This window comes from Acanthochromis polyacanthus, chromosome 5, assembly GCF_021347895.1.
Source record: "Acanthochromis polyacanthus isolate Apoly-LR-REF ecotype Palm Island chromosome 5, KAUST_Apoly_ChrSc, whole genome shotgun sequence".
In the NCBI taxonomy this organism is placed as follows: Eukaryota; Metazoa; Chordata; class Actinopteri; family Pomacentridae; genus Acanthochromis; species Acanthochromis polyacanthus.
Window position 1 is genome coordinate 17753873 of NC_067117.1, and position 17487 is coordinate 17771359.

At 43.6% G+C, this 17487-nt stretch overlaps 1 protein-coding gene across 3 annotated transcripts in view; it reads left to right on the forward strand.

The window, feature by feature from the left end:
* Positions 1 to 17487, forward strand: part of foxp4 (forkhead box P4) — a 95128-nt gene that overhangs the window by 17506 nt on the left and 60135 nt on the right. For all 3 annotated transcript variants that reach the window (XM_051948314.1, XM_022197306.2, XM_051948313.1), the window contains exon 2: positions 15488 to 15667. In XM_051948314.1, coding sequence (XP_051804274.1) covers positions 15497 to 15667 — 171 coding nt within the window. In that variant the 5' untranslated portion in view covers positions 15488 to 15496. The remainder of the gene's footprint in view (positions 1 to 15487; positions 15668 to 17487) is intronic.

Below are 17487 nucleotides of genomic sequence, written 5' to 3' on the forward strand. Positions count from 1 at the left end.
TCTGCACGATCAGGTTATTTTCTGAATCAGATGCTCCTGATTTGAGAATTAATTAGGCAGTGCAGTGGCGTCAGGGCTGGGATTTTGGGTTTGTTCGCTAGCTATTTTAGTAGCTAATTACTGAGGGGGAGAGTGTTAATTGGAATTCTCTTAGATAATGTGAACTCCTCTTCCCCTTTTCTCCCCCGCCTCCACTAGACTTTAATAGAAAACCACAGCGCTTAATAGACTCTCCCTCTCAGTCTCTTTGTATTTTATTTTTTATTATTTTTTTATGTTTCTGACAGGAGCACAGCTGATGTACCTGCAATATTTGTGGTCGCGCTGCCTCTGTGCATGCGTGTCGTGCACTCTGTGGTGTATGCTGTTCTCCCAAGAAGTGACATATAGAGTAGTAATCCTCTCAGACTTCAACAGGATATTGATTCCTTTTCTCTCACTGACAAGCACAGTGTTAGATTTCACATGGCACGGAATGACAGAGACACAGAGCTCAGTGTCATATCACATAGACCTGTAAGCTAAATGAGCAAAGGACAGGAGAATATATATATTTTAAAGAAAATGGGACTAGATTAAGATCATCACAAATGTGCTATCAATGTAGCCTGTCTATAAATTCATGAGAGAAAAACTGAATTTTCATAAAATCTTTTTAAAGGCTCGATTTACTTGTTTATGTAGTTTTTGCTTAACTTTTGTTGCACTGATAAAGAACAAAACCTGCATTCTGACCGATTTTTTTTCCCCATAGCCTAGGGGGTTAAAATGCAAATTCAGTGCTGCATAAGTAGGAAGATATAAACATTAAAAAAAGAGATTTTAATTTTAAAGAATGTTTGAAATGAAACAATACTTGCATTTGGATGTTGTTATAATTGGAGCGAATGGCTGACTAGATAAACAGACTTGTGCTGCTGGTGTAGGAGCACACACTTGGGGGTCTTTTCATATCTGTGTTCTGTTTAAAAATTAAACTCCAAACCAGCATTAAGCAGAGAAGGGGGGAAAAAATTAATATACAGTGAGAGGGGACTAATCAGAGATCTGTGGTTTCATTGTAATTCTTCTGTCGTGCTAAACTGTGACAAAAACATTATTTAACATCTTTACCTCCGCTTCAGCCACTCAGAAAGCCTCGGCACACACACAGAAGACCTTACAGTATTTTAATATCACTGCTTGTATATTCTAATCCTGACACCACTTGAAATATAATTCTTTCCCCTATTTTAAATCATGGATGTGAAATTGCATTAAGGCAGGAGTGTGTGGGCATAAAAGCAGGGATGTTAAATGGACATATGAATGCAGGGGTGAATCCTAACCTATTAAGTACTTTCCTTATTATTTCTGAAAGTGGAGCGTGATAATTAGTTTGGTAGAAATCCTATAGTGGGGTGGAGGTATGGGTCTCAATAGTTGAGCCAAATTAATTTCTTCTGTCACCTTGAGCATACGTTCCTCTTAATAGGTTTAATTTATTTCACGGTGATTATCTTTTTTCTTTTTTTTTAAACCACTTGACTGTGATGCGCATATTCACCACAAAATCCACTTCAACCTCCTGCACATGAATGGTATATTCATACCTAAATATGATATATCTGCACGGCATCATTACTGCCTGGCTGCTGAGTCTGTGTGATCTGAGAGATGGCACTGTGCCGTTTTCCCAGGGGTCCCTGCTGCTGCGGCCCAGTTGTCATGTGATCCATGTGTCTGGCTAAGAGCTCAGTTTTTCTCAGGAGTCACTCCAAGTCTTTTTAGTCCTAAAAGTTAACAATCATTCTTGATGTTAAATCCATCAGAAACCTCCATGTGCCACGAGGTCGCTTTAATAATCTCCCCTGTGTATGTGTGTGTGTGTATGTGTGTGTGTGTGTTGAGGTTAGGGTGGGCCATGGGAAAGTGGCATACCTGAGCGGATTAGAATGATCCCTGGGACACTTTCCGTGGGACACACTCACATACTAATTATGTGTAAATTCAAGTGAATTGCCATTTTGCAACATCTCCCACACCCCAGGCTTTTTTTTTTTATCGAAAAGAACATAAGTCACTGCAGAATGAGCGTACCTTGAGGGTATGCCTGTGCGTGTGTGTGTGTGTGTGTTTGTGTTGAGCCCCACTCCAATGTGTATGGTTGGTTTTTGATCTCCGAGATCACTCTAGTTGCCCTGTCTGGTTTCAACTTACACTGGTAAATTACACCCAATCACTGAAATTACATCCTATGGACTCCCTCTTTCTCTCTTTCTTTCTGTGTGTGTGTGTGTGTGTGTGTGTGTGTGTGTGTGTGTGTGTGTGTGTCATGATTGTTGACGTCATCTCACAGAGCTGCGCTCGATGTCAGGTCTGATTAGGCTGAATGAAGTCCAACTGTTTTTGTGTTTTCGTCATTTAGGGGAAGTAAAATGGAAATGCAGCTGTTTTCTGTGTGTGTGTGAGTGTGCGCGCGCGTGTTGGAGGAAATTGCTTTGTGGTGTGTGGCAGTGAGTGCGTAAGACTGGTTGTCAGCTGGTAAGCAGCGAAGGCACGGCGCATAGAGAAGCTGATGCACAAGTCTCAGTTTTCATTCGAGCAGCTACAGTAAGGGAGGCTTGATGGGACAAAACTCAGATGGAGGAGCTGTAGTCTGCCAATTAGTGCACCAGATGTCAGTTATTGTTGGACTAGGATTATGGCAATAACTGCAATTGGCCAACGGTTATGAGCGTGCGTGTGTGTGTGTAAGTGAACTCACTCCGCTGTGATAGATTTTAAACAATCTTCTTTTGGGACTTGCTTCTTTTTTATTACTTCTCTGGCACCTGCAGTGTTTTTCTGAATTCTGTCTCCCTTCTTTCTCTCTTTCTGTGTAGTTTTTCAGCATTTTGGAAATGTAAACACTTCTAAAATACATCCAGATGTTACCAGCTGTGCTCCGCCACCACAAACACTGGGCAGGCAGTGTGTGTGCGTGTGCGCCTCAAAGACTCCTTTCTCTACTATTCACTCTCAGACAGACAAAATGATTGCCTGATTTTGTCGTATATCTCTGCTTCTTTGTCTGCGTAGAAGCAGGTTTTCTAATATGGTGTGTGTGTGTATGTGTGCTGAATAAGACTATTGTAGCTGTTAAAAGATGCTGCGGGCTAACACCGGCTGAATTAAGGGCTCTATGAAATGCAGAAAAGTCAGAACTGATGCAGTGTGACAAAGACAGCGATTTCATAAACACGTTGACCTTATGTACATCCCATTATGTCTCTCAGTCCCTTTCTATCATGCGTTGACTCACACACACACAAACTCACATAAAGCAAGGGTAGCAGTTTTATGTAAAAGCTCCATTTAGATTTGTCATTACAGGAGATTGAACTGAGTTCAACTGCTCTATGTGGACAAAGATGAGAAGGTCTAATTGTGAAGTGAATTGTGTTAATGTTTGTTTGCCAAATGCCCTTTGCTTCATGTAGACACGTGATGACACACTCTCATAGACACACAATTACCTGTTTGCAGATTGCTAATTAGCAGATGTCCTTAACTTCCATGCTAGTGTATTATTACTGGTGTTCTCTCTTCACACATGCTCCCATACACAACAGGTGAATGTTTAAATGTCAGTCTCATGCTGTTTCACATGCTTCAGAATACTGTGTATTGCATGTGTGTGTGTCTCTGTGTGTATTTGTTTATGCGCCATGGTCATGCTGAAACCCTGCTCCTTGGGGAGTAATTACAGAAGAGCTTTCTGGCCGTTTTCTCTCATTAGTGTGAGTATGAAGAGAAATCGTAGAATCTCAGTTAGCATGACTACACACAAAACACACACACAGGTTGTGTATTAGGCACAAGTCCACACATGTGCACGGCGCTGAGGCTGATGCCATGACTTTAGTCTGGAGGTACATGGTGCGCTTCTTTGCCCACAAGTCTATTTCAGCCATCGCCTCTCTGTACACATTCACGCTGTGTGTTTGCATGTGTTTGTGTGTGTTTCTCTTATTCTGCAGCATCTGGCCTGTGTGTCGCTCTGTCCTTCAATTCAAACTGCAGGTTGTTTGTTTGGGTTTGCCCTTGCAAACACACCATTAGGCCTGCCCTCTGCACTCAGGACTATTCCTGGCTCTGGCCTTAGTTTAGCTCAGGCCTGCTGCCTGGCTCACTGGAGGTCCCTGCAGGCAAACCTCAGTCCTACCAGAATCCAGGAAGATCCGAACCACAGCGCACCGCCCAGCCACCACAGTGAAACTCTAGCCCCTTCAACCAGGCTCGCCCCACAGCAAGCCTTAAATGTCAGCTGGAGGGCTTAAACGTTTGTTTCCTGCAGCGCGTCTTCACTGCTTGATAGTCAACCCAGTCATGATGCAGCAAGTCTGTCTTTTCTGCAAACAAACAGGAATGGACAAGAACAAGATCTAGGCCCCAGTCTTTGTGACTAACACTTAGCCAATGAAAAAGGATTTAGGAATGAGAGATGAAAAGTGAAGAAAAGTAAGAGAGAGTGAGAGGCAGCAGAGGAAGAAAGAAAACAACAAAGGTGGTTAGGACAAAAGCAGTATTGTATCACTGAAATGACTTGTGAGTTGAAAGCCTTAAAAGTCCTCCCCTGAGCCAGGTCATAAAGCCCAGAGACGGGCTTGGCAAGCCAGGCTAGAGCCAGACAGGCCTGGCAGTCGAGCCCGGAGAGCTTCCAGTAACAGGAGATGTAAAAATCAATTTGCCGTGAAAAAGGTAAACAATCGGAAATGACAAATATGCAGGTTCTTTCCATCGTTCTTTTTTCATCTTATGCTATTTTCAGTGTTATTACAGAAGACAAATGCAGGAGAATGACTAGTCCGGAGTCATGTGGTGAGGGATCCCGGCAACGTTCATGGGGAGGGTGAAAGAGAGGAACATTTTTCCCCCGTTTTCACTATCTGAAGCAGTCAGTTTGACTTTGGCTGCTCGTAGCTGAAATACACAGACTCTCTATTAGCAGGGATGTTGTGAACGCACATGAGGACAAGTCAGCTGTCCTGATTAAATAGGTGGAGGTCGATGCAACCATGTGGAGGGAGAAACGATTGAGGGATTGGGAGAGGACGCAGAGCGAGAGAGGAAGGAGGGTAAATCCTTGGGGGCCTGTTTGGTAGTTAGGGGCCCTTGGGGGCCCCGACGGAGACCTCCATTAGTGGAACGATCTGAGCTTGGGGGAGCTGGTACTGTGGTGGGCCTTTGAGGCATGGGCCAGTCTGTTTAGCAGTAGTTTGTCTGCATTGCTCATAACATTGATCCGCTGTTGAGCTGCAGCCGTAGGAAAGCTCTTTGCTGTTGAATAGGCCGAGCAGCGGAGTATTGATAAGGCAGAGTGGACCAGTGGAGAGCCCTGCACCCTGTTGGTCATTTGGTTAAGACAGACAGATCTCGTTCGATACATACACCCTACGGCTGCCTTATGGCATGTTAAATCGGTCCGTGTATGTGCTTGCTTGAGTGTAGTTGCACATCTATACGTGCATGCGTGTGCAACGATTAGTGTCTTATAGAATGTAATCCTCTTTGCTTTCTCCACTTGTCTTTCTTGGATGAACAGATCTGCTGTGACTGGCTGGGAACGAAATGAAAGGGAGAAAAAGAACAAGTGAGAAAACAAACATGTTTCCCAGGCCCCAATTAGCCCACTTTTATTGCCCCTAGATATGCCCCCCTTCTTCACTCTCTGCAGTCTACTTACACAGAAACGCTTCACATCATTGAGAGTGCTTAAACATCAGCAACAAAAACTGTGGCAAGAGAACATACAGGCAGAAAAAAGGAGACAAGATGAGGGGGGAAAAATGCCACTGCTTTGCCCATCAGTGCGCTTTCTTAAATCAGAGAAAGACACATTGACAGGGATTCTGTTAAACAAGTGTATGTATGTGCTACCATCTCTTTGCGTCAGCGTGTGTCTGCACTGCAGGATATGTGTGTTTTGTGGTTGTTGTGTTTGTACAACATCAGTCGCCGAACGCTCACAAACAAAACAGTTTGAATCCTCTGTGCAGAAGCCATCAATTCTTAATGAGATAATGACATGCTAACATACTCGCAGCAGCAGCTCTGTTTACAGATGAAGACAAACCACAAACAAGACACAGACATGCCCAACCCTCTAACTTTCCTCCCTATACATTTTCTTTTCACTATTTTTTCCCTCTTCTCTGGCTCGGACTTTGTGCGTCGGCCAAAACCTTGCAAGAATAACAGGTGGGGGACATCTTGATGGTGTTTGTGTGTGCGTGTGGGTGTGCACAGTGTGTGTCAGTCTGATAGACATGCACATACGCAGTAATGAGACAGGCTCTATAACGTGGCTGCAGACCAGATTCCCTAATAAGAGAAGAATGTTGTCCATGGCATCCAGAGTTTTCCACTGGAATCACACATTCATCCAGCCTGTTTCCTGCCCCGGGGTCTTCCTCTCGGCATTAACAGATGAGGAGAGGGAACCCTCTGTCTCCCTCTTCTGCTCCCCTCTCTTCCCATTGTCCCCGTCCCCTCCCTTGCCACATCCTTTTTCTCATCCATTTCATCACTTTTCAGTTCCTCTCTGTCACTGAGGGTCAGTCAGTGTGGGCTATCGGAGCTCTGTCTTTTCTTTCTCTCTGCTGGATTGTGCTAGTCTGCTTCTGGAGTGACACAAGCACATGACTCACAAAGTGAGTCAGACCAATTCAAGCTTATTGCTGAGGAAATGGTGGTGGATTAGGAGGAAAGGTGTCTTTCTCGGACTGGTACAGGAAAACACACACACACACATAGAGGCACACACAGCTGAGTAAGAAAAAACCCCATCTGTGGTTCACTGAATCTTCAAATTAATGGAATTCTTAGTCTAGCTGTAGAGCAACTTTAAACAAACCAAGACAGAAGTTTAAAAATTCACATTCAAATACTTTAACCTTGAAATCTCCCCTTGCCAAGGCACCAGCTCCCTCTTTTTTCATCTGTTAAATGTTTGAGTGTTTGATAGTTTGAGGTCTATAGCAGAACCCGCCCGGGAATTAATGTCATTCATATGCCCTGCGGAAATTACTTTTGAAATGCATATAATCTAAAACATGCAAATGAGGCTGACTTTGTGCACCCTGTTTAATATGAATTATCATTTTGTGAATACCTATTATTACTGCGTACATTTCTCCAATTATATTGTTCTTTTTTTGTCACTTTTGCATACGGACACACATGTGCACATCAGGAACACCAGAAACGAGCGCATGCACATGCTTGGTCACATGTGTGCAGGCACACGCGCTCACACACACACACACACACACACACACACACACACGCACACACGTCGCAGAATGTCTTTGTGATGGGTGTATTTTAATGAGGAGTAATAAGGATGGTAATGACCCAGTCCACTTCTCTCTCTCTCTGTCTTTGTTACTCTCTCCCTCTGTCTCTCTGCCTCTCTTGCCCACTGCCTGCCACACAGCTGTTAGTTTACATAAAGCCAATGAGAAGAGTTCATTTCAAGCAAAAAAGAAAGGGAAAAAAACATGATATGTAGCTGCCTTTCGCAGATTCTGCACAAATTTACCACTCCAAAAGTCCTTAAACAGCAAATGAAAATAAAAAGGCAGGAAATACAAGTGTTGCTCATCCAATTTTCATTAGCCGACTGAAATATTGATGTGTTTTAAAAGTGAACAGTGCATGTTTAGTTTGTCTCTTCCTTTTCTGTTTCTGGTGAAAGAGCACTGTTATTAATGTCCTTGTCCAAGAGGCAGACATTTTTTTTGCTCTTTTCTCCTAAATTGAATTGAAGGCATCCCTTTTTCAAACGAATTACTCTATTAATTTATTTATACTGTGCCATAAATTATTCTATTAATATTAGCATGTTCCAAATTAGTATGACTTCTCTCAGTGTTCCTTCTACTTCTATTAATTAGCATGCTTGTCACTATAACAAAGATTTTTCTTTCTCTGATAAATTATAAAGGAGACATTTTTTAATACAATGAGAACTGCCTGAGAAATTATTAATATTTTAGTTGTGGCCTGTAAGACAAAAGTAAGGAGAAAAGAGCAAGAAGAACAGAAAACTAATAATAACATGGAATACATTATAGACTGTCATTGGTATGCAACAGTGTTGATTTTTATTTTGCTTTTCTGAAAGAAAAAAGAAAAAAAACAAAACAGGAATGTTCGCGTGTGTTTTCACAGCCATACTGAATGCTCAGGGATATCATCTTGTTTTAGCACTTTTGGATAGGACGTGAGTTAATTACCTCTGTAACAGCCTGGACCAAGTTCAAAAGTACTAAAATTCAATTAATTTGAGAACTGGACATGCTATCATTTTCTCTGCATGTCTCCTTTAAAGTCTGGCCTGTTTTTACTGTGGACTTATTCAATTATATTTGATTAAACTCGCTCTGATCCAATCTATTAATTAACTAGGAAATGCAAAGTGCCAGACTTGAAAGCCGATGTATAAAATTATATCATGTCCACTTTGATAATTATTTATTTATATTTCTCACGCCACTATTTTTGAAATCCATTGTAACCCTTTATTATTGGAAGTTGCTTTTGCCCATTTTCAGGTAATATTAAATCTGCTCACTTTATCTCCCTTGTAATGCAAATTTCGATCGTAAATGGAATTATGTCTCACCTAAAGGCAACTACAACACATTTACCTTTTCATAAAATACTCTTCCCCTCTCTGTTTCTTCCACACTCCAGTCTTTTCGCGCAGTAAAATATAAATTGTCCTGTGTAATTAGAATTATAAACTTCGGAATTTATTCACTGAAGGTGGAGGATATCAGCGTCATGAACGCGCCACTTTCTTGTTAGAAAGGCAGGGTTCTCTATGTATTACTTGAAGGAAATTTCGCTTTTTGACGTGCACCTGCACAGGCACGCACACACATTTGCTCTAGCAGATTTAAAAATACTCAAGAGTGAAATTGTGTTTGCGTGTGTGCATTTATGACTTCTTGCACCGAGGGTCGAACAGGTCACACTGGCCACACACTGCTCACACGTCACATCTGTTGCTCAAATACGAAAATTAAATCTCAACGTACTTAAGTCTCAGTTTACTCATCTATTTCACCATCATGCCTCATGTCCATTTCCCCACTGACACCTGTTCATCTGTATTCCTCAAAATTTCTCTTCTTCTCTTTCTCTCTCTCTCTGTGTGTCTGTCTCTCTCCCTGCCTGCCACCCTCCCACCCCCCGTCACAGTGAAGGTCATTCTAATAAAGTGCTCTCATAGGACGGAGCTGCTAATTGCTCCGCGACGCTTTAGCTGGTTTCAGATCCAAATAAAGGCACATCGCCTCTTTCAAAAGCTCCTCTCCTTCTTACCCTGCATTCCTCCACCCCCCCTTTTCACCTCTGTTCCACCATGTTAAATACAATCTGAGTAATATCCGTGTGGACTGTCATAGCCTGACCTCAGCCTCCATTACCTCTCAGGACAGAGGGGAGAGATGAAGGTGAAAGCTGGGATTTTTCACCTTCATGATCACAGGATGATTTCCAACTGGCAAACGAGAGCACGCACACGCACGCGCCTGAAGCTTTGCCTCTTTAGGAATGTACAACCCGTGATTTTAGGCCCAGATAAATGAGGTGTGCATGAGGTCCACTCCTTCTACAAATATTTGTGTGTGCGGTGTGTGTGCATTTGTGTGTGTCTTTGTGTCTACCTCCAGTATTTTGAACAGACAGCAGTCTGCAAGCTGGTAAATCACTTACTGCACTCTAAAGGAAGGGTCGAGGTGAAGGCAGGAGTGTATGTTTGCCCCGGTCATACACACATACGGAACGATCTCATCGGTGCGGAATGTGCTGTGTGTTTACCTATGGCTCCAGAACCCACCTGACCAAGGGAGGCTAATCTTTATGGGCTCTGTAAACAGGGACTTTGTCTTCAGAGAACTGCAGACGGGTGAGCAGACACCCAATTCGCACATGCATGTGCACGCCGACATACACGGCATAGATGAGATGTTTGAAGCATATATGGTAGGTCACATACTGTACAACAATGCACAGAAAAACAAAACACACTTGCACGTGCAAACACACGCTAATAATATGCTCAGTGAAACTGAACGCCATATGGCAGACAGTCCTGCAGACGTATAGAACTCCCCATGTTTACATAGCGGAGGATTTTCTTATCATCTGCACTCTGAGTCCCTCTCTTCTTCTCTCCACTCCCATGCAAAAGCACTGGCTTCTTCATTAGCCAGCTGCACAGCACACTGGAGGTCAGACTACAGGCCAGTGCTGCTAACTTCTCTCTCTGGGTTGATGATGCTCTTTGAAGCCAGCCAGCCAGCCAGTAGTAGATATTGGCCCACATCTGACTGACTGTCTGTGGGATAATGGAGTTCACCTGTTAGCACTGGAGCAGGGCCAGGGCAGCCGTAGACATCTAGCATTAGCCTCTTTGCTGTTAGCCAACCTGTTAGCCCTGGACAGCAGCCAAAGTAGCCTGGAGTGGTGCTGTTAGCTGCTATAGCTTTAGCTCAGCGTGGAAGTCTACCTGGCTGCTCTGGAGTGTAATCCTGCCGCAAATCTGACTAGCACGTAGCAACAGCCAGCTGCAGAGGAAACAACCAAACTTGGACCGGGAAATGATGGAAAAAGAATTTGTGCAGAATGTGTTTGTGTGTGTGTGCGCTTGTGTGAGAGTGTTTGCGTCTTATTTCTTCAGCTTTCCTCTGACCTCATTCTCTTTTATTGAAGTGAATACACGTCAGCTCAGAAATGCCACGCAGATATCCCTCCTATCCTTCTTTTCTTTCTCCCGTCTGTCATTCTTCTATAGGCACAACACCACAAAATATTGCTGAAGATGACTGAAAAAAATAGGAATGCAGTAGATGTTGGTCATTTATATTAATATGTGTATTTTTAAAGATTGGATAACGTAGATTTCGGTCATTTTCCATTTATTTCACACAAAAAGATCTAACATGTCAAACGTATTAATGTTAAACTAAAAAGTCTACCTAAATTTTAGCAGTTAATTTCCAAAATTATAATGTCTTGCATATTAAAAAAAAAATCAATAATCAAAAGAAAAGACAAAAAAATAGTAGTGAACTGGAATTAGTGTTGGACTGTCCCTCAAAATCCTGCAAAATTCATGAACCTTCTGACAGTAATTCAGTTTATTTATTTAGATAAGAAAAGATCTCCTCATTAGTTGAATAGTTAATTATCTGCTTGCATGGAAAGGTAAAGAAGAAAGTGCTTTAGTAGCTGAACTTCCCTGATAAAACCCCATTTTCTCCAATAGTCACTGCTGCACTATCATTACTGGAATATTATTGACAGAACACGTATTTACTTTTTACCTTTGTACACTTGACACTACAAAATACTTCACTGTCAGAATCCCTTTTTCTTTGCTCGGTGCTTCTGGTTGTGTTTCTCCGCAGCAAGAATTAATGGCGACATGAGCCCAAGATCTGGTAGTTGGGTTTGTTCTGGGGTTTGGGGTTAAATCACGTTTCCTCAGGGCTTGTGTCACAGTTTATTTATTGGAGGACTCTTTGCCAGCTTGCTGAGTGAGAGTGTAAGAATATGGGTGTGTATGTGTTTACTAAATCATGATCCGTCTTTGTACGTCAGTGTTCATGTCCCTGTCAAAGCAGAGATATATAGAAGAGCTAAGAGTCTTTGTGAAGCTTTTAAGCAACAAATCCTGAGCTGCTCCACTGACAGTAAATAGGACACTTTGTGGACACAATGACAGCAGCCACAATGATTGTTTTTACTTCGTGACTGTCAATTATAATGAAATAAAGCCCCTTTGGGTGTAACAGTTAACACAATATTGTACGATTCCACAGAGCCATTCAGTGTCAGCAGAGGCTCCTCCAAATTCTGCTTCCTGATTACAAAACAGGTTCGAGCTCCCGTTCCTCAGATATTCTGTCTCCGGAAGAGTGTTTCTCTTGCTCACAAATATTGATTGAACTATCAGAGATCATAGAAATAACCTATGTGGATTCTATTTCAGGGTGAAAACTTTAATGTTTTCCAGGGTTGAACCTGCCACTAGTTACCAGGCATAACCAGAGGGAGAAAGACAGCATGCAGAGAGCAGGAGAGATAATTCAAGAGTCAGATGAAAGTAGATAGATGATGGAGTGTAGATACTGGTACAGACATTTTTTTCCCTTTCCCCCCTCCCTCCTCCACTCACTCTCCCTCCCACCCTTATTCCCTCAGTTCTTTGCCTAATAAGCAGCGTTCCTGTGAGCTGATGCAAGGCGGAGGAAACAGAACAGGCGTTCTGGGACTGCCGGAAATATTCCCACATGAGGCATAACATGATAAAGACTTATTATCTCACTAAGCTGCTGTAAACACAGATGCACACATAAATACACGCTGTACACAATTCTCTGCCTCTCTCACACAAACACGCATACACAGAAAGACTGAGCAGAAAGCGAACCTGGTCATGGCTTTTCTGACGAGTAGTGACCAGAAGGAATCTGACAGAGCCAATCCCCCGGACAAAGCCTGAGAGTCAGCCGTGGTGAGCCAGCTCACTGGGCATTTGGCTCGGCTCGTTTGAACTCCGCACACTCAGAGCAGTGGGAAGGTACAGGGAGAGCAGAGTTCTGATTATTATTAGTGCAAAATTTTCGGGAACATCTGAACGAGCTGCGTGTTGGAACAGGACTCATCCCAACTCCTCTTCACTCATCAATCACAGCAGACACACACATAAACACATGCACCCAGCGTTTGCAGTGAGCTAATCCATTACAGTACAAAGGTAGGTGTCAGCCTCTTAGACAAACACACACACACACACACACACACACACACACACACACACACACACACACACACACACACACACACACACACACACACACACACACACACACACACACACACGTATACACCAGAGTCATCAGAAACATGTCGAGTCCTATTTCCCTTCTTCTCTTCTCCATCCCAATTAAAAGGCAAAGGAGGCCTTTTATTTCCCTCTCTTCCAAACACATTCTTTATCTCTCTGATCTGCGCTCCTCCCTCCCTCACTCGGTCCCCTCGGGGTAGTGGGAATGTCTCTCCCCACACACTCTCAGGTCAGGGGTTCAGCCGGAGAGGGTCTGAGCATGTATAGAGATTGAGGGAGCGAGAAAAAGACACACAGAAAGAGCGAGTAGCGGGTTGAGGCAGGCCTCTGCACGGGCTGCTCCTCTTCGCTGCCAGAAACACTTAAACTTAAAGCAGCATGTGTGTGCATGTGTGTGTGTGTGTGTGTGTGTGTATGTGTGTGTATCATAACCCTAATCAGAGACTTCAGGGTAGATTTATGCCCCTGCCTTTTTCCCGACCTCCATTACACCAGCTTATATACACCCATTACAGGATATGACAGAGTACACACCCTTTAGACGAGCATACCACCACACTGCCTGTGTGTGTGAAAGAGAGGGCATGCGCTCATGTCTTTACACACTCCCCACTTTCCCATTAGGTCCTTGTCCACCTGCAAGCTCTATCTCGCTGTCTGTCTTTATCTCTCTTCCCCTCATTGCTAATAAGGTCAATGAGAAAGAGTAAGAAGCAGATGGGCGTACAGTACATTACAGTATAGTGCGGGCTCGATAGCAGGCCAGTGATTCATGCTTCGTGAAATGTGTGATGATGTGAGGAGTTTCTACTGCGGCGCAAAGTCAGTGGACTGTGCAGCGAGATCTGTTGATCACTCAGCACTATGCCTTGCTTCATAATATTACCTCAGGGAGTAGTTTGACCTAGCAGGGGTCTGGACGAAGGTGGGAGGAGGGAGAAGGAAGGAGGGAGAGAGAAAGAGAGAGCGTTGAGAAGAGGAGTGAGGTTGGAGATTAAGTGACTAGCTTTAAATGTCACAATAACGCTCTATTTCTCACTCTTAACTTCACAGGCGGATGGGTGCCAGGAGGGAGACAAGGGGAGAGTCAATGGGGAGGAAAAATACTGCAGTGTGATTTGTGTTTTTTTTTTTTTTTTTTTTCAAATGGCGCTGCTCGTTAGGGAGAGGACTTGAAATCTGTCTGCAAACTCCAGGTGCATTTAAAGCACTCTCACCACACAGATGCCCACTTTCCGTCAGCATTTCTAATGTTAATCCCAGAACAGTGATAGTGAAAAGATCACAATGGCAGAAGATATAGTACCAGGTGTTTCAGCACTTTGGAAACTGTAACCAAACTACCTGCAAGACTGGACACCACTTTAGTGAGAAAATACATCTTTATGATTTGAGTGAAGTGACCTTTTAACAAACGCTCCCACCATCCCATCCCATCTACCTGCACACACACACACTAACATGCTCTGGTCCCTCTGCAAGCATCTGGCAGCATTCCATTAACAAAGCTACCAGCGATCTCTCACACCCTCACCTGCTGTCAGAGTCTCTGAGAAGAAGAAAAACCATGTGCACACACACACACACTCCGACACACGCACAGGTTCACACACTCTTGCCTCAGAGGAAAAGAAAAGTTAGATTCTCTCATGAAATGGCTTTTATTGTTTCCCAGAAGGCATGAGTTGTACGCCTCTGAAAAACACACGCACGCACACACAGTCGCACACAGACGGCAGGTAGAAATGCCTCGATGGCGTTTTGTGTACCCACTCCGGGTTGCTGAAATAAAAGCAGGAGAACTTTCCCCCTATAAAACTACGCGCTTGTGTGTGTTAATTTCTAAAACTGGATGAGGCAGAAAGACGAGATTGAGCTTGTCATTAGGAGTTCACAGCCTGCGTGCTTGTGTGAAGGTTTGTTTTGTTTTGTATTAGCCGCCTTGTGTGTGTTCTGTGCGCCGATGTGTGTGTCTCTGTGTCTCCTTGTCTCCCACGCTCGGGCTCCTAACGATGGCAAATGCGCCTGTGTGTTTGCGAGGGGTTGTTTCTCAAAAACAACAACACATCCAGGAACGGCTCGTTTTGTCGGGTTTTGTGGAAGGAACACGCTCTAATTAGAGAGGCCCTCTGAAGGTGCATCAAACAGATCTTTCTCAAAGACCAACCTGCTCCTGGCTCACACACAGCGCACACATGCCACCTCTGATTATTGGAGAAATGTGTGTGTTATTTAACTATATAGCAGAGTATTAACAGCCTTGTCAGTTTAGATTTGCTGCACATGTGATCCTAATCCATGTGAACGCTCCTAGACGCACATGTCCATGACGACAAAAAAAGTGTCTGCTTTAGGTGTTGCTTTGTAGCCTCTCGGGCATGTTTGTGTATGGGTGGTTCGTGACCAAAAGCCCTTTTCACAAAGTATACGTGCACACACACGAGTGCACGCCAACACACACTGTTCAATTCTCTATCTCTCCATTTGTTTACTTTAGTTTGCTACCTTGTTTGTTCAATCAGATGGGAACAGGCTTTTTGCTCAAACTGCCCAGGTCACTTTTGTTCAATTTGTGTTTCTGCTTCTCTCCCCCCCCGTCAGGTGCCAGTGATGATGGTGGAATCAGCTTCTGAGACCATTCGAACTACGCCGTCCAACCAGAACGGAGTCAGCAGCCTCAGCAGCCAATCAGATGGAGGGGGAGGTAGAGAGGGTGGGTCCAATGGAGACACCAACGGAGAGATCAGCCCAGTTGACTTACTGCACCTGCAACAGCAACAGGTGTGTGTATGTGTGTACATCTGTTGCACATACGGGAATGTTTTTGCACCTTATTGTGCTTCTGTGTGCATGCCATACATTCACTTGAACTTATGTTCACATATCTACCTGTGTATATATTGCCATGAGACTTGTTTTGCAACACCTCCCACTTGTGCAACTCATGATATGTACGGTACATTGTCTAGAACAGCATGTACACACCAGGCCATTACATAATGCACAGATGTGACAGCACTTAGTTGGCCAGACTCTGGTAATTGTCAGCTTTGCATGTTCAAGCAGTGAAGTGCTCTGACAGGTTGGCTCGTCAGTGCTTTAATTATCCACTGTTCATAATGTGCCAACTAATTCCACTGGGACATAGTTCACCATAATAATTCATACACGTGAGGTTCCCACTGATATATTATTACATGATCCTGGCTAACAAAAACAGGAAGAACTACCTGCCATATATAAGTGCTGCTTAGGTGAAATAAACCAGTTACACCTTCTTAAAATGACATATACACACTCTATATAGGACCTGGATACTCAACGTGTGTGTGTGTGTCACAGTTGTGGGAGTGAAATTCTGTTTTATTTTTTCACTCATCCATGAAGTGGTGTTTGTGTGTGTCTGACACGTCAGCGTGTAATGTCTGCAGTTATGCTATTTGTCTCCTGTGTGTCAGTCCCTCCCCCAGCCCTGCACACATATATATACACACACATACACACACACTGGCCACTATGTAATATGCAGTTTCCAAACTTTTCCCGGAACTTCTTGGAACAAATTGTGCATTTTATTTCTCATTCCCCCCTAAATCCATATAACTGTCCACTGATTACTCTCTGAAGGACCTTCAGTAGACACAGAGCATTTCAATTTGTTTTTTGTCCAGATGTTTCTACATTAGTCATTTGTCCATAACCGCACAAAAATGTTCACTGAGTGTTGCCATCTAATGATGGAAACTTGCTGATTCATGTTTCTCAGTCACTGATGTGGCATTTGCTGCAGCTGATGAAGTGATTAAGGAAGATAACAGACATTTACTCATTTTTTTCTTCTCGTATTCTTTTTTAAGCATGTTCAAGCATATAGGAAATATTTAGAACGCCTTCACTCTCTCTCGTTTTGTGTGTCTGCCCATCACAGAGGGTCACTGTGAGTTCTGGGCTCTCCGACACCAGCTGAGTTTCTAGCTGAGGAAACCCAGGGGGGGAAAAAAATCAGGGTTTCCTCCCTGCTGCTAAAATTATTCCCCCCTAATTATAATGATGGAGCCTTAGGTGAATGAAGAACACTTGAAGCCCTTCACTCCTGTTGCGCCCTCCCTCCTCCTTCCCCTGACTGCATCCTCACCCTGCTTCCTCAGCAACCTTCAGCCGAGAACTCACACACACACAACCATGCACAAATGCACATACTTAAACATCAAACCTGTGGCTCCTACAAAGCAGGTCTTTATTCTCTCGGACGTGTCCACGCTCTCTATGTTTTTGCACCTGTGTGTGTGTGTGTATAGGTGTGTGTGTGTGTGTGTGTGTGTGTGTGTGTGTGTGTGTGTGTGTGTGTGTGTGTGTGTGTGTGTGTGTGTGTGTGTGTGTGGACCCTGGTATTTCCTCTCTTGAGCGGGTTACCAACCACAAACATAGCTCCCTCTCTCTTTCCATCTTTTTCTCTTCCTCTCTCTCACTGTACTTTCTTTTGCCCTCTGTCTGCTGTGGACCATGAAAGACAAGCGCAACCTTTCCTCCAGATCCCGACACTCACCCCGCAAAAAATGTTACATCCACGCATCTGGCTGTAAATCCACACTAATTTTTTT